An 18,550-nucleotide genomic window follows, 5' to 3' on the forward strand; every position below is an offset into this window, starting at 1 on the left:
TAGTACAGTGTGAATGAAGTTAGGGAAAGTGTTGCTTACCATCTTCTTTTTTCCAAGGATTGCTTAAGCTATTTGTGAAAGTTTATTGTTCCATATTAATTTCAGAAGTGTTTGATCTATTTATTTGAAAAATGTCATGACTATCCTTATAGGTATTGCATTAAGTCTGTATAATTATTTGGGAAGTGTTGCCATTTTAATTATATTAATCTTCCCAGTCTATGAGCAGCAAATGGGTTTCCATTTCCTTGTCTTTTTTTTTATTTCTCGGAGCAGTGTTTAGTAGTTTTCTTTATATGGATCTTTCACCTCTTTAATTAAGTTGACTCCAAGGTACTTGATTTTTTGAAACACAACTGTGAGTAATATTATTTTTAATATTTCTTTCTTCTCTTTATTTGTGTGTAGAAAAATCATGAAATTCTGCATATTAATTTTGTAACCTGATCTTTACTATACAAATATATTGTTTCTAAATGCTTTTTGATAGAGGCATTAGGATTTTCTAAATATAGTATCATGTCATCTGCAAACAATGAGAGCTTAATTACTTCTTTTCTTATCTGGATGCCCTTGATATCTTTTTCATATCTAATTGCTATGGCAAGTATTTCCAGTACTATGTTGAATAGAAATAGTGAGAGGGAGCAACATTGTCTTGTGCCAAATCTTAGAGTAAAGGCTTTTAGTTTTCCCCATCAGGTATAATATTTGCCATAGACTTGTATTAAATGGCTTTTACTCTATTGAGGAAAATTCCTTCAATGTCTGTCTTGTTGAGTTTTTATCATGAAAGGGTGCTGCAACTTGTCATATATGTTCTCTGTATATATTTCTATGATCATATGATTTTTATATTTTAATGATATGGCATATGATATGGATTGACTTGCATATGTACTAAATCATGTTTGAATCTCTGGAATGAATCCTACTTGATCATGCTATATTACCTCCTTGATTAATTGTTGAATTCTATTTGCTAGTAATTTGTTAAGGATCTGTGCATTCAACAAGGATATCAGCATGTAATTCTTGAGATACAATCTCACACCACAGAGACTGACACACATCACAAAAAAAAAAAAAAAAAAAAAAAAAAAAAAAGAACAACCAGTGCTGCTTTAGAGGCAGAAAGAAAGGGACTCTTATTCACTGCTAGTGGGAATGTCGACTGATCTAGCCTGTTTAGAAAACAATGTGTATTTTCCTCAAAAAGCTGGAAATTGAGCTTCCATATGATCCAGAAATACCTCTCCTAGAGATATACTCCAGGAACACAAAATACAATACAATAATGCCCTCTGCATGCCTATGTTGATTTCAGCTCTCTTTACAATAGCCAGAATCTGGAAATGACCCAAGTGTCTGAGAACAGAAGAGCAGCTAAAGAAACTGTGGTATGTCTACAATACTATGCAGTTGTTAGCAAAAATGAAGTCATAAAATTTGCTTATACATGGATAAATATGGAAGGTATTACAATGAGCAAAATGAGTCAGAGGGAAAGGGATAGGCAAGAATAATCACACTCATTTGTAGAATATATAGATATATACATATATATAAGATAATATGGATATAATATCCAGGAACAATAGCAACAAAGGCCAGGCAGATTACCTACCATGAAATAGCAGGAGAGTGCGTTAAGGCAGAGAAGGAACCATTATGACAATGATAGCTAGAAATGATCATGCTGGACAAGAGTTGGGTGCTGTGGGGCTGGCCTTTTGTCTTGTAAGCAGCCAACCCAGGTTCCATCCCCAGCATCCCATATGGTTCCCAGAGCCTGCCAAGAGTAATTTATGAGGGAAGAACCAGGAGTAACCTCTGGTGTCACTGAGAGTGGCCAAAAAATAAATTGAGTATTGAAAGATAAAGTGATAGGCATGATACTCTCAGTAGCAATATCTAACCATAGTATATAAAAAAGGAAAAGGATCAGGGAGAGAGAGAGAGGGAGAGAGAGAGAGAGAGAGAGAGAGAGAGAGAGAGAGAGAGAGAGAGAGAGAGAGAGAGAGAGAGAGCCTGCCTCAGAGGCAGGCAATAGGGAGGGTGAGAGGGAAACTGGGGACATTGGAAATGTGCACTGTTAAAGGGTGTTGTATATTGTATGACTGAAACTCAATTATAAACAACTTTGTATCTGTGGGGGAAAACTGTTTTCTTTTTTACTCTTGACCCTGTGCTCAGGGATCAATACTAGCAGAGCTTGCAGAACGATATGCAGTGCCAGAGATAAAACTGTGTTGGCTGCATGCAAGGTAAACACCTTACTGTCTGTACTATCTCTCCAGCCACTAAACCTGATTAATCTTTGATATCAATTGTTTCGAAGTGGTTCTACTCTGCCTCTAAATTCAATATTTCTGTCTTCATCCAGGTGACCAAACCTCCCTCTGGTCTGCCATCTCTGCTTCCCTATGGATACAAATACAATAGGGATTATAAAGTCAATCTCAGTTCTGCCCCTAACAAATGAGGCCTAAATCCCTGATATTGAGAGAATAAAAAATTGCATAGTTTGCCAGAACTCTGATAGCTGAACTTTCCTTGTAAGGTGAGGACTGTATTGCAAGGAGTCCAATAATCCCCTTGCATCATTGCAACAACTCATAATAATTGGTCTATTATTCAAAGTAGTCTATTAACCAACTGTGCTACGATTTTATTTGGAAAACTGACAACAAACAGATTTTAAAATAATACACTTAAAACTACTTTCTTAAAAAAGAAAAGGCCTTTGACTTCCTAAAATATCATGTTTGCCTTTGCCAATGTTTACACACAGACACGTTCAAATAAATGCCCCCAAACCTAGAGGTGAGCTGTACAAAGATCATCCTGTACTGCTGATGAACACAGGCTGATTTGTTCCCTGTACACAAGGCAACTGGCTCTGTAAGAGACTCTTGCCTTTTCTGTACATAGACCTGTCTCTGCCTTCCCCTTCTCCACTGATTTAGAAACTCCTTCGGAGATGAGGCCCCAAGTAAATGTCCTTCCCACACCACCTAATCCCCCCAATGAGGGCCAATTAGTTCAGATCTTCCTGAACTCTTAAGGTGCTCTGAATAGAGTGATACTAACATTCAAGGGCAAATCTGAATTCTCAAATATAGATGATAGATAGATAGATAGATAGATAGATAGATAGATAGATAGATAGATAGATAGATAGATAGATAGATGATAGATAGATAGATAGATAGATGATAGATAGAGCTAGATATAGATAGATAGATAGATAGATAGATGATAGATAGATAGATAGATAGATAGATAGATAGATAGATAGATAGATAGATAGATAGATAATGATAGATGGATAGATGATAGATAGATAGAGATAGATAGATAGATAGATAGATAGATAGATAATGATAGATGAATAGATAGACAGACAGACAGACAGACAGACGAGGATTGGTGTGATCATACAGAGGGCATTAACACAGTAGGCAGGGTTCTGGCCTTGTAAGAATCACCAGAAACTACCTGGAGTGTGTGAGCCCAGAATCAAAAGTAAGGCTGGAGCACCACCAGGTGTGACTACAAAACAAAACAAAAAATAATAATAAATAAAAATAAATGAAGAACCCTGGGTTTTATTCTGAGGGGCCCAGGATATGGTGCCACCAAGGACTGGCAAGGAAAGGGGGATCTCAAAGCTTTCTAACCTTGCAAGACTAGGGAGTACCCATATCAGAGAAAGTCACCCCAACCCCCGCTGTGACGCCCAGGTTTGCCAGCAGCAGCACACTTCCAGGACACCCAGAAATCCTTCCTTACCCCAGAAGGAGAGTGGGGAGGAAGACAAACCCTTCTCGCCCCAGTCTGCAGACCCGGAAGGGGCCTCCCTCCTAGTGCCTACGTGACCAACCCCACCTCCACCACCAGTGTCAGAGGCCCAGCCAGGACACCCGGCTCCGCCCAGTTGCTGCTCCCACTCCGGGCCCAGTGGTCCCGCGAGCCTGGAGCCTGACAGGGGGCGGTGCCACGCTGCACAGGATAGAGGCGGGGCCCCAACTTTTCTCCGACCCAAAGCCGCGGACCCTACTCCTCCCTGTCCCGTCCTGCAGCCAGGCGCTTGGAGCCTCCAGCCCCGGCCGTCCCGTCCGGCTCGTGCGTCCAGTTTGCCCGTCGGCGCGTCTGCTCCATCCCGCTCTCCCCTCTGTGCCGCCGACATGGCCAAGCCCCTGTCCGACCTGGAGAAGCGGCGGCAGATCAGCATCCGCGGCATCGTGGGGGTGGAGAACGTGGCCGAGCTGAAGAAGAGCTTCAACCGGCACTTGCACTTCACCCTGGTCAAGGACCGCAACGTGGCCACCCCCCGCGACTACTACTTCGCGCTGGCGCACACGGTGCGCGACCACCTGGTGGGGCGCTGGATCCGCACGCAGCAGCATTACTACGACAAGTGCCCCAAGGTACCCGGCCGGGGCGCGGGACAGTGTCACTGTGAGCCCCCCGGGAACCCACAGACCTGCTCTCCCAGTGCCCGTCGGGGGCTGCATCTGTAGGGGCCCAAGGGAGGCACCCCAGGGGAACCCTCCTAACCCGGTTCTGTCCTCCAGTGGAAAAGTGTCCCCTTTCCCCTCAGTCCAGGAGAGGGTGATGTACCTACAGGGTGGGTGTGCCATGCCCCCCAAACCCAAGGCAGCCCTTGAAACCACCCTGCAGATTGGTGGCTTGGGGAATGCTAGTGAGCAAACGCCCAGGCTGCCCTTGCTTGTCCAACGCTTTCAAGGACTTGTATGCAGCAGGACTCTGGCCTTTCCAGCGGGAGGTGTGGGCACACCTCCTGCCTGTGTTCTGGCCACCATTGTCCTAGGTTTCTCTAAGGAAAGCCCTGCCTGGTGAAGCCTCAAGTTTTGAGAGGGGTGACAAAGGCAGATCAAATGAGAGGTCACAAGAGTGGAGGGGATGGGGCAGGAAAAGGAGGTGGAAACTGTGCCAGTCTAGGGTGGTGGTGGTAGACATGGTGGTGGCCGTGACTCTGGAGCTCCACAGAGGGTGTAAGGGCCGCCCTGTGGCTGAGTGGCTCTTGGACTAGCTCCAGGTTTGCAGGATTGGAGGCCCATGAGCCAAGCAGCGCTGGAAGCTCAACCCTATCTAGGTTGCCACCAGAGAAGGCAGTACTTGGAACAACTGGCCTCCCAGGCTGGGCAGCTGGGAGAGAGGGCCCCAGGGTTCTTTGAGAGCTTGTAAGAGAGGCTGTCTGTGCTTTGCATGTGTGGGAAAGTGGGCCTGGAAGACTAAGAGGGCCTGTCAGGGAGAGGGAGTGTGAGGGATGAGGGAAAGCAGCCTCTGGGTGGGGAAGTCAAGTGAGCCTGTCTTGGGAGAGAAAACTGGAAAGGCAGGTTGTTGAAGATCTCTGTGAAAGACAGATAAATCCTGGAAGTGGTTTCTAAATATATAACAGTTTGGAGAATAGTACAGACACCCAGGACCCAAAACTCCCTGAGCAAAAGAAAGATTCTCATTAAGAAACTGCAGCCTTGGGGCCGGAGAGATAGCATGCAGAACGTCATTGGTTCGAATCCCGGCATCCCATATGGTCCCCCGAGTCTGCCAGGAGCGATTTCTGAGCACAGAGCCAGGAGTAACCCCTGAGCACTGCCGGGTGTGACCCAAAAACCAAACCCCCCCCCCAAAAAAAAAGAAAAAGAAAAGAAAGAAAGAAACTGCAGCCTCAATCAAACTTTCCGGGAGGGTGTGCTTCCTTCCTCCTACCTACTGCTCTACAGAAGGATAGCAACTTTTAATTTTTTAGAGGGTGGAATTGGGCCACACTCCTGGCTCTGCACGCCTGAGTGCAGATCACTACCGGAAGGACACTCAGGCGACCATAACTTCCATAAATGTGTAAGGCAAGCTCCTCCTTTTCTACTCTTTCTTAAGCTCAAGGTATTCTGCTTTAGAAAATACATTGTGCCTCTGCATATTTACTGCATCTTTGTTTCTATAAGGCAGAGACTACTAAGCACAGCACATTGCCCCTACCATACATATTTTACTTTTAAGCTTTTGAATTGGGGAGTGATATATAGAGGCATAATTTAAATCCCCATTTCTAAGCACTTCCCAGTTCCTCCCTGCCCTCCATAGCATTTAGCACCATTGAATCCACATGCCCATGTTTCTCCTCTGTGAGTTCTGTGGGGTTGTCCTGGGCCCCTAGCAGTTCTTTTTATTGGGCTTGCTTTTCTTCATCAAATACTGATGAAAATAAGCCAAATACTCAAATAGTGAGATCTTGGGGATGTTGCATTAATTATGAATTATAAAGCCCTAGTGGTGCATGAATGGATGCTGAGGCCTTTTTTGGCCTGGCCTGGTGCCTGAAGCCTCTACAGCCTGGTGGGGCTGTAGGTTCAGGATAAAAGCAAGGAAATGATCCACAGCAGTCAGATGAAGTTTCAGGAGAAATCTAGTTTTTATTCCAAGGTCCTAACCACCGTATGCATATTTTTCACATGGCCTCTAAGCAAAGCTTTTTAAGCAGCATTCTTCAGCTGCTCTCCCTCCATCTTGCTGCCTCTGCCTCTGTACCCTTGCTACATCTCTCTGCTGTGTGTCTCCCCCACCACCACCACCACTCTAATTACCAACCACAGACCCCTCCCAGCTGTTAGACGGTCTCACAATCCAGGTAAGATTAGCTTTTGGCTTCGGGAAGGGGTAACAGGGACACCACAGAGCCTGCAGGAGCATCCAAACTTCTTTCCCACCCCTTCACCCCAGAACTCCAGTGATTTCAAACTTCCCAGCCTGTATCTTCATCTGAAGTCTTTTTCAAACACCATTCCTACCTTCTCAGTACTTGATGAGTCTTTAGACCTGTTCCTACTTCCTCAAACTCAAAACATCCTTTCCCAAAACTGCCTTCTCACCTATTGCTAAGGTGAATAGCACAATCATTAAAGAGAGCAAAATTCACCACACCATTGACTTCCTCCTGTATCTCTCACTCAACCTTCTTCTGATTTCTGCAGTTTTTCTCAAAATTGCCCACTTGCCACGATTTGCACCTCTTGGCCTCAGTGAGTTCCTCAGATACTGGTCTATGAAATACATTGCTTAGTTTATACCTACTTCTGAGAAATGCTCAAATAGGCAGCCTACAGCTATAAACAACTAGTAGACTAACTTGATTTGGCCAGCAAGAAGAGTGCCCTGGGGCATGCCATGTACTTGCCAATGCTCCTCATTATTTTGTGTTACTTCCATTACATGCTTCCTTTCTCTGCCAACCTGGAAACCTCTGAGTTTTTAGCTAACTATGCTTTGTTTTTATTAGTGCTCATAATTTTTCGGGCCATTTTTGGTCCAAGTAAATCTCCCCATCTTAGTTCCTGTTACCCTCCTGAGTTTTCTTGTGCTCCCTCATCCATTCCTCTGCTCTTAATTCCAGAAGTTTGTATTCTTTCCTGAAAAGCTTCCCCATCAGTTGGGCTCTTCTTCAACCTGTCCTGTAAGAATTGCCTCTGTTATTATGTATTTTCTCAGAAGTACTATGTCCCTGCATAGTGCTTAAAATGCAACTTAAGTTATCTCTTAAACTTTGTTTGGCTATGCTCAGGGGTTACTCCTGGCTCTGTACTCAGGAAACTCCTACTGGTGGTGCCCTGAGGACCTTATGGTCCTTATGGGACCATCCTTATGGGATCCCTGAGATCAAACACAGGTTGTCCACATGCAAGGCAAACTGTACTATCTCTCCAAGCCCAAACTATTTTTATTCAATTTTTTTCTTTATTTTAAGTCATTAAAGATGTGTGCTTTTAAAGGAAAAAAATACATAGGGATGTACAAGGGACCTTTCAGGGGTTGGGAAGCACCATGCACTCTTTGGTGTGTGCTTACTCTGGAAGGGGATTTTTCTCCAACTCAAACAAAGGCAAGTGATAGTATGATAAAGGTCCTACCAATGGCATTATAAATATCCAAGTACTACATATGATCCTCCCACTCTACCTCCAGTACCACCAGTAATAACCCCTAAACACAAAGCTTCTCTACACAACAGCTGTAAGTCTTGAGCATTGCTGGGTATGGCCCAGTAAATAAATAAATATCCAAACTACTTGGATCAAAGTCATGATGTGACATTCTGGAAAATAGTGCCAGGTGACCCTCTAAGATACATACAGATAGTAACTGTGAAAACTTAGACTTCATTGTTTTATAAAAGTGGTAAAAAGTTAAAATTTTGAATAGTTATTTTCTCATATTTGAAAATACATTTTTATGTCTGATAAATAGGTTGTTATAGTATTTAATATATTGAACTATGTTAAGCTTTCATATTTTAGAACTAATCAAATTCTTTTTTGATTCCCCTTTTTCTTTGGGAAATGAGAGTCCCTAAAATTTGAATTTGTTTTAGAGATTTTAATTATTTTCTGTATAAGCAAAAGCTGGTAAGGAAACTAAAACACTGCTAGAGAAATTATGATTTTACTCCTGATCCTGGGGCTTTTTTTTAATTAACAGAACTTGTTTTTTATTTTTATTTTTATTTTGGGGGGACCACACCCAGTGACGCTCAGAGGTTATTCCTGGCTATGCACTCAGAAATCACTCCTGTCTTGGGGGACCATATCGCCAGGAATTGAACAGAGGTCTGTCCTGGATCAGCCGCATGCAAGGCAAACACTATCGCTTTGGCTCCCAGAACTTGTTTTTTTAGAAAGTTTTAGGCAGTCTGATCTTTGCACTTTCATTTCAACTCTTATGTTTACCTGATTTTTATTGTATCCAAGGAACATAGTTGGCCGAAGAGATAGATGCAGCCAACACAGGTTCTATTCTTGGCATCCCATATGTCCCCTGAGACTGTCAGGAGTAATTCATGAACATAGAACCAAGAGTAACCCCTGAGCACCTCAAGTGTGGACCAACCCATCAAAACAAAACAAAAACAATAACAACCAAGGAACACAGGTTTTAAATTGAGAGAGAATTCCCCACTCACCTGTAAGTCTAACATAGCCTTTTGTTATTGTTATTTCAAAGATTTTCTAGAATAATTTTAATTTTGACACAAATATTGCTTGTAGTAATTAGTAAAAAGGAAGAATACTTTCTAGTCATTGAGAGTCTCTCTATTTCTTTTCTTTTCTTTTCTTTTCTTTTTGGCTTTTGGTTTGGGGGCCACACCTGACAGCTCTCAGGGGTAACTCCTAAACCCGTGTTAAAAAATCACTCCTGGGGCCGGGCGGTGGCGCTAGAGGTAAGGTGCCTGCCTTGCCTGCGCTAGCCTAGGACTGACCGCGGTTCGATCCCCCGGCGTCCCATATGGTCCCCCAAGCCAGGAGCAACTTCTGAGTGCATAGCCAGGAGTAACCCCTGAGCGTCACCGGGTGTGGCCCAAAACCCAAAAACCAAAAAAAAAAAAAAAAAAAATCACTCCTAGTAGGCTCGAGATACTCTATGCCATAGAGTCTATGGGATACCGGGGATCAAACCTTGCTCAGCTGCATGCAAGGCAAATGCTCTACATGCTTTACTATCACTCCTGCTTCCAGTTGATCTTTGTATTTCTTGGTGGGTATGAGAGGGTCACCCTTACCCCACCTGATTCTCATCCCACAAATATTTTATGAAATAATTATGAACTATAACACTCTGAATTTGTCTAAAACATATGCCTGAGTCATGAAGCAGTATGTAAAAACACACAAAACTTTGATACTAATTGAATGGATGAATGCTTTGTCTATCCTCCACTCCCACCGGGACCTCAAAGATAGTGGATTTCTTTGCCAAAATAGGGCATAAAATGGCTTTCCTAGTGCCTGTTGTCAGTGTAAGATTAGTCATCTGTAAGAGTTTTGGAACTTGTGTTAAAGTAGACTGAGTTGCATGTCTTGACCTACCTTGTGTTTTTATGTTAAGTAAAATTGGACCCAGATTTAACATGGCTTCTGCTTTCTTTGTTTCAGAGGGTTTACTACCTTTCCTTGGAATTTTACATGGGGCGAACATTACAGAACACCATGATCAATCTTGGCCTGCAAAATGCCTGTGACGAGGCCATTTACCAGGTACATAATTTTCATATCTCTCTCATTCTCACCTCTTAATTTTAAGCCCAATTCATGAGCTGTAAGATACGTCACCAAAAATTGTGAAGCATTGTTTCTGCGAGCATGGCCAATGCAAACTACTAGTGCTAGTCATCTCTGGTTTAAGAAAAGCAAAGTCAAGATAATAATTTTGTCCCACAAGAATGCTTTATACGATTAAGTTTTTAAAAATTAAATTTTGAGCAAGATGTTTTGGGGAGAAGGACACACTGGCAATGCTTAATGCTTACTTCTGGCTCTGAGCTCAGGCAAGCACCCTATCTGTTACATTATGCCTCTGGCCTGAGCAAGACTTTTAAGTCTTGCTATCAGATTCATGAATTTACTTTGGGCTCCTATCTCCTTTTTTGTCAAATGATCCAAGTTTAAGTACTGTTTGTATAAGGCAATATGTGAACATAACAAGCTTTTAAATTCCATAATTCTGTTCCATATTGCTTAAAGAGACATAAAAAAAAAACAGACTTTTTCCTTTAATGAGGAATCTGAGATCACAATATGTGATTTATTTTTTTTAACATATTTAACTATTTCTTCCCTGAGCTTTAGGTATTTCCATGGCCAAACCAAATAGTACTTTTAATGTGATTGAAAAGAAAAACAGATATTTTTAAGGACATTCTAAACAGGAAGGACACTTTCCATCTTGTTCACATTCCTTAGCATGGGATTGTCCTCCAATGTGGATAGCTGCTTGTCACTAAGAACTTGTTTCCTTGACACAGGGTAGATTTTTGTTTCCTATGATGAAACAACTGCATTCCTCTCCACTGCTCATTTTCTCCCAATACAAGCTGAAAAAAAAAAAAAACTATGCTAAGAATTAGCAATTAACCAAGTAGAATGAGTGAGTGACCCAGGCACAATTGCTGAAAGCTCATTTCATTCTTTAGAAGTTCTTTAAAATAATAAATATTAACATTAGGTGTTAACTTGCATAGGGACCAATGTAAGCCTAAGTCAAAATGAGCAAATATAAATCCAATAACAGATCAAGATCATTTTTTAACTCCTAAAAGATTTATCTTTCCAGACTTATATGAAAAAGAAACTTTTGATCTAAATTAGAGATTCAAATAGGTAATTCCATAGAAACTGGGTCCTCAGCTTTGAACACACTCATATCTTATGTATATGCTTTCAAATATGTAAAATATGTTTTCATTTTTAATGATATCTAATTTCATAGATTGCATCACTCTCAATTCAAACTGCAGTCATTTTCCGACTAACCATTGTTAACCAAGCATGAACTAGATTATTATCTAGTCTACATAGGACAGGCCATTTCATTTATCTAGCTATCAACTTCCTCATTACAAATGAACAAAGTGACTTCCAGGCTGTAAAATAGTAACATGAATTTATCTTTGCTGTGGACTCTGGCTGTGCATGGAGAGCCGCAGAGCTGGCTGGCAACAAATTCCATCCAACCCCAAGGTCATAAGTGTCATTATATATCTGAATACAAATGCTCTTTCCCACTTCAAGGAGAAGTGGATTTTAGCCCCTCCCAGTAAGCCTAGAGCAGCTTAGATATCCCTGTACCTGGCTGCTATCTGGCAGCAAGTCTCATTGGCAGTGACTCAATAACTGGTGAGGTTAATAACCGTTGCCTTTTCTGAGCAAATCTGTCCAGTTCATAAAAAATATGAACTTTAGTCCATTCCAAGAAGTCTGACCTTACACATTTTGATAATTTTTAAAATTCTTCAGCCCAGTTAGTGTTCATTGGGACTAGACAGTTCCTAAGATTTTTCCACAACATAAAAAGTAACGCTAAGAAATGACAATAATGGGGGCCAGAGCGGTGGTGTGGAGTGGTTAGGCGTCTGCCTTGCCAACGTTAGCCTAAGACAGAGCACAGTTCCCTGGTGTCCCATATGGTTCCAAGCCAGGAGTGATTTCTGAGTGCATGGCCAGGAGTAACCCCTGAGCATCACCAGGTGTGGCCCCAAAACAAACAAACAAAAAGAAATGGCAATAATGAACATTTCTTGAGGAATGTTTGAAAAGGAACAATTCTAATAGCTTTGTTTGTATAACTTCATTTAATACAAAACAATTCTAAGTGATACAGATACAGTTATCCTCATATCTTTTTAAGGAGATAAATGAGGTGTGATGAAATTTAGTAATTTTCCCAGTATGCTATCACTGCAGCATAAAAGTCCATAATGGACATTTGGCATCTATGTTGTTCTTCAGGCTGCTGTTGTTACAGCTCCTACAGTCTGTTGTCATCAGTCTCTGCCATGGACAATGGAGGCAAACACAAGCCTCGGGAGAGTTTATAGCTTAAAGCTGGGTTCCAGAGTGTCAGGAGATCACTGTGCTCCTTGAATTAACCACAACTGAATTCTCACCGAATGTTGTTTTCCTTTCATCACCAGCTTGGATTGGACATAGAAGAGTTAGAAGAAATTGAAGAAGATGCTGGGCTTGGTAACGGTGGTCTTGGTCGGCTTGCTGGTAAGTGGCATTGTGAGTGTGTTCTGTTCCCTGACCAAGAATTTCTTCTTAGATGCTTTACACACACATACCTAGAAAATATGATTAAATTTGCCAGCCATAATACTGCATGTTGCATGTGACTTGATTATAATTTGATTCTGAGTATGCACTGTGGCTTGATCAGTTCTGGAGAAAGAGTCAAGAAAGGAACTTGAACAAGAGAGACGTTGCACAAAGCCCACTTAAGCAGATCCTTCCTGTATTCTTAAGGTTTCTTCAGTAGCCCTTTCATTTCACTTGCTATTTGTTCAATGCATGCTTGTGTGGTGTAACCTGAGCTAGTTGACCAGTCTTACTTCATGCCCATGACAATTTGCTTGAAGGGATACACCTGTTATTTTATTACGGGTATGATTTTGTTCATGAATAGCTATTTTGTATATTTGTAATCAGTTCTTTGCCTTATCTGGAAAATGGTTCTTTCAGTAAATATAGAGTAGAGAAAAAAATATAATAAGCTGGAGAGAGAATACAGTAAATAAGGTGCTTGCCTTGCACACAACCAATCTGAGTTCAATCCTTGGTACTTCTAAGAATGATCTGAGTGCAAAACAAGGATTAATTTCTGAGTACTGCTGGGTATGGCCTCCCTAAAACAAAACAAAACAAAAATATACAATACAAACCCTATTAAACTATAAATATTCATCTCTGTGACCAAGCAATTCTACTTCCTGATTTCAACCCTAAGCAATACTCAAACGTGTGTATAAGAAACCATATGAAGGGGGAAATTGTTTCAGTTTTGACTATAGAGAAAAATAATGCCTTAATGTTCATTGATAAGTGACAAGGTAAATAAATAAGTAGTGGAGTATCCATGCCATAGAATACTATGTACCGAGTGAAAGGAGTAAAATTAATCTATATGTGTACTTCTCTAGGTAAGCCTCCAAAAGGAAGCTAAATAAAAAACAAAAATTCAGAAACAAACCACATTAAATACACATTAAATTCCTAGTACCACGTGCCCCCTACGCCAGAACTACTCAGTGTAGCTTTTGTAGTCCCCAACAGTGCTGGACTTGAACAGCATCACGTCATCAGCCCAGACATTGGACTATCTCACCTACTTGGCTGAGTATTGCCAGAAGTGGTCTCTGACTCCCATGTCCATTGCTTGGATGGTCCTATGGTCAATATATTATGTATGTAAACTCACAAATAAGCAAATCCCAAAATGTGTGGAGTTTGGGATACTAAACTGTCCCCTGTAATCTTCTCTAGAAAAGCATACAGAAGCAGGGCTGGACATAGAAGGAGATTTTAGCCCTATCTCTAATAGTTGGCTTTTTTTTTTTTTTACAAGAAGGAGGTATTGTATTTTACTTGCAAAATTTAAAACCTATCATAAAAATGTACTGACATACACCTATTTAACAGGCAATACTCAATAAGACATAATTTCCCTCTTTCAAAAACAGTTCTAAAATCTTAACAGATTTGATAGATTTTCAAATTAATAAATACCCATTTGCATGCATTTCACATCATTTGGTCCTTCATGGCAATGTGTTTTTAATATTAATTTTAATATAAAATGTATTGATATTTTACTAAATTATTAAATGCATCATTTAAATTTAATTATTAAATTAATATTTTGTTAATTTTTTTTTTTTTTTGGTTTTTGGGCCACACACAGCGGTGCTCAGGGGTTACTCCTGGCTGTCTACTCAGAAATAGCTCCTGGCAGGCACGGGGGACCATATGGGACACCGGGATTCGAACCAACCACCTTAGGTCCTGGATCGGCTGTTTGCAAGGCAAACGGCGCTGTGCTATCTCTCCGGGCCCCAATATTTTTAATTTAATAATTTAAACTAGTCAAAAAAGATTATGTTTGTGAATTCTTTTTATTTGGTAAAGAGAAATATTGAGTAACTTGACTCTTCCCATAAGGAAGAAAATCAGACAAATCCATGGCATGCACATCTCAGAATAGTCAGCTACCTTCCTCTTCAGTAAAGCCCAGAACTGTATTTTTGTCTCACTTACCTCCAGGCAACAATGACTTTAGTTTCCATGGTCTGGGTGCCTAATTACAGTCAAAGAGTTTATAATCTCATCTTGATTACTTCCTCTGTTATCTGACAAAAAGATAGGCACCTCATTCTACACAGGCTCTGAAAATAATTTGAGGGCCAGGACTGGTATTCATGAGTTTATTCCTCAACACCACTAAGCCCAAGCAGCACTGCATTGCCAGACCTGAGCTCTGAACCATTAGGCCCACACTTAGAATTGTTGGGAATAGCCCTGGGCCTCTGAGCACTAATAGAGAGGTACCTAATAAAAAAATTTTTTTTTTGATCAGGACCCAGGAAAAGTCAAATAGCCACTAACGGAACTAGAACAGAGTACATAACTTATGGCTTAGAAGACAGTACTGATAATATAGTACATTAAAAGCCTGACCTTTGCCTATGTCTCAGGGATCTACCATAAATCCATGAATCTACCTCACACCTTTTCTGCTTAAACTACACTTTTCAGCATTCTTTATCCTTACAGAACCTTGTGTATCCTTAATCTCTGTCTCTCAGTTCAAACTCCTGTGGAGGACAAGGTGATTAGTGTAAACCCTCCCTTTGTACCAGTCACAAGTTAGATATCTCCCCAGTCTGTAGACTGGTAGCTCTAGATCAGGTGCTCTCATTAATGCTCTTGGCTATACAAAGCATAAAACCTAGCAAAAGCCATTACCTCACAGTGAGCTACCACAGAACAAGGCAGAGATTGGGCCTTCTTTCCAAGATTGGGTTAATTATTCGGTATCACAAGTATCCAGGCTCCAGCTCTGTGTTCTTTTGACATTCCCCTCATAAAAAGAGAGAGAGAGAGAGAGAGAGAGAGAGAGAGAGAGAGAAAGAGAAAGAGAGAGAGAGAGAGGGAGAGAGAGAGAGGGAGAGAGAGAGAGAGAGAGAGAGAGAGAGAGAGAGAAAGAGAAAGAGAGAGAGAGAGAGGGAGAGAGAGAGAGGGAGAGAGAGAGAGAGAGAGAGAGAGAGAGAGAGAGAGAGAGATCAGCAGTTTTCTAGGAACTAAAAAAAAACAACAACTTTTTTTTAGTGACTACACACAGTTGTGTGGGGAGCAGGCAGTGGTGAGGGGGCCCACAGTGGCTACAGCTGGTAATGCTTAGCCTAATGCTGGCTGCTCCAGGTTCAGGCTGGATAGAATTCGGAGGTGCTTGAGAATTAGGCCTCCCCTGATGGGGTTGGGGTGAGGAGAGGTGATTTAGGTACTGGGGTTCAGTGCCTTGCTGAAAATCAACTCAGGACCTCACATTTGCTCTCCTACTTTAATTATATTCCTGGCCCATAGGAAGCTCTTTTCCTGAAGGCCTCTGTACCCAAGTCTTGCTAGCACCTTTCATTAAATTGAATGGTATTACATGCTTGCTCATGAAAACATTAGTCACTGATGAAGGAAATACAATTCCCATGATTGGCCTAGAGGTAGAGACTAATCAAACACAATTCACTTCCTAGTTCATCCTCCAACAATTTCTGGCCTCCTCTTACCTGAATATCAGAATTCTGTTAGCAGAGTCTGTTGGAGTTTATCCGATGAAACAATCATGTAATCAGATATAAATATATTCTCCTATAGGCTGTCTTCATATAAAGGCCTGGAGAAGATCTTCCCTTAGAAAAAGCAGTATTAGGCACTGATACAATAATAAACATTTCTAAAATAGGCAAGCTTTCTTATCTGTTCTCAAGTGCCAAGATACACAGAGTGGTTACTTATTGGTGAAGCAACAAATTATGTTTCTTTTCTTCTTGATAGCTTTGCATATTTAGTATTAATCTGTTAACTAGAAAAACTGTTACTTAACATGTTAACACCCACCGGGTGTTTAAACAAAAGTTGGATATCTGAGAAAATTGCTTCTTGGCAGTCATAAGTTTTTCGAAAAAGGCTCGATAGTTTTCCTAACCTTGATGAGTCTGCCTGTGATGTGTCTCTTGTAACTCAGCCTGCTTTCTGGATTCCATGGCAACCCTGGGACTTGCAGCCTATGGATATGGCATCCGGTATGAATACGGAATCTTCAACCAGAAGATTCGAGATGGATGGCAAGTATGTGAATGATTTTTAAAAAATTGTTATTAAACTACTTCATTTGTCATATATAAGCACCTCACAAAGAGCTTTATTAATTTCTCTGTCAATTGATTGAGATCAGTGGATACTATTAATCGCCCTCAATAAGATCAACATTCTCAAAGAGCAGAAAGCCTACCAGTGTTATTCATTTCATCTGACATCCACAGCACATGCACAAGGCACTCTGAAAATATCTATCACTGTCTGAATGCGCCTTGCCCGTGATATGCAACATTTATTCTCAGCAACATGTAGCATGGAGAGCATCACTTTTGATTCATGATCTCCCCCATAACCCTTGGAGGCAGAAAATCTGTCACTATTTTGTTGCTAAGGAAACCATGGATCATTCAGATCAGAGTGCTGGCAAACATGGTTCTGTGGCCCTGGTTTTCCAGGCCAACATTCAGCACTCTTGTTTACACTCAGGACTGTCATCCTGAGCACTACTGTGGTAAAAGAGACATAAGCTAAATGTTTTCATTTTTAAAAATATGAAAGAAGGCAATCTTGTTAATTCCCCTCCCAAATAACTCTGGTGTATTTAATGAGTATAATTAGAGTGTTCTATGGAAATTTGCATCACATATAATCCACTTGGGAATAGCTCTCATTTCATTTTCACATAACCACACCAAATTCTTTTATCTTCTATTTTGAGAGCTGAGTCTGCACTTCATCCTAGCCCTTCATAAAACGAGCTAATGGCTTTTAAGTTAACTAGCTTCTTGCTGACTAAAAAAAAAAATCCTCCACTTAAAAACTTTTTTTGTGTTTTTCTGACTGAAAGAACATAAATCTAGACTTCAATTCTGAATTATACTTTCTTTGTATCAACATGTCAATCCTGGCTGGGCTTGACAGAGCCTCTGGAATGGCATTTCAAATGCTGACTTTTTGAACTCTTCTCCTATCACTTGAAAAACTGTACTTTATTTTATTTTTGGTTTGGGGGCCGCACCTGGTAGTTCTCAGAACTTATTTCTGGCTCTATGCTCACAGATCACTCCTAGAAGGCTCCAAGGAGTATATGAGGTACTAGGGATTAAACTCGGGTCAGCCATGTATAAGACAAGTGCCCTGCCTGCTGTACTATCTCTCTACCCCAAGAATTGGCACTTTAAAAGATGCATAAAAATAAATAAATAGGGGCCAGAGCAATAGCTCAAGTAGTAAGGCGTCTAGCCTAGGATGGACCGTGGTTCGATCCCCCGGCATCCCATATGGTCCCCCAAGCCAGGAGTGATTTCTGAGTGCATAGCCAGAAGTAACCCCTGAGTGTCATTGGATGTGGACCAGGAAGGAAGGAAAGAAAGAAGGAAGGAAGGAAGGAAGGAAGGAAGGAAGGAAGGAAGGAAGGAAGGAAGGAAGGAAGGAAGGAAGGAAGGAAGGAAGGAAGGAAGGAAGGAAGGAAGGAAGGAAGGAAGGAAGGAAGGAAGGAAGGAAGGAAGGAAGGAAGGAAGGAAGGAAAAGGAAGGAAGGAAGGAAGGGAAGCATCAACTTTCCAATCAGTCTTCCCTAGGTTTAATCTAGCATCTGATTCATTCTCTTGTCTGAGGCATTTTTGCACCCTCAAGATAATGTCTCTGGGGCTGGAACAATAGTAAGTACAGCAGGTAGAATACTTGGCTTGCACAAGGCCCACTTGGGTTTCAATCTCAGAATCCCATATGGTTTCTTGAGCCCTGTCAGGAGTAAACCATGAGCACAGAGTCAGGAGTATCCCCTAAGTACCACTGACTATGACTCCCCAAAATGCAAAACAAACAAAAAGTCTTTATGAGTTTCTCTTTAATTCATCATTATTCTGAATGTACATTATAAGA

At 41.2% G+C, this 18,550-nt stretch overlaps 1 protein-coding gene across 1 annotated transcript in view; it reads left to right on the top strand.

The window, feature by feature from the left end:
• Positions 1-4,030: 4,030 nt before the first annotated feature.
• PYGL (glycogen phosphorylase L) overlaps positions 4,031-18,550 on the top strand; it is a 35,417-nt gene continuing 20,897 nt past the window's right edge. Inside the window, exons 1-4 of the mRNA XM_049767077.1 lie at positions 4,031-4,433; positions 9,954-10,055; positions 12,491-12,569; positions 16,594-16,697. Coding sequence (XP_049623034.1) covers positions 4,191-4,433; positions 9,954-10,055; positions 12,491-12,569; positions 16,594-16,697 — 528 coding nt within the window. The 5' untranslated portion in view covers positions 4,031-4,190. The remainder of the gene's footprint in view (positions 4,434-9,953; positions 10,056-12,490; positions 12,570-16,593; positions 16,698-18,550) is intronic.

Source organism: Suncus etruscus, chromosome 2 (genome assembly GCF_024139225.1).
Source record: "Suncus etruscus isolate mSunEtr1 chromosome 2, mSunEtr1.pri.cur, whole genome shotgun sequence".
NCBI classification, from domain to species: domain Eukaryota; kingdom Metazoa; phylum Chordata; class Mammalia; order Eulipotyphla; family Soricidae; genus Suncus; species Suncus etruscus.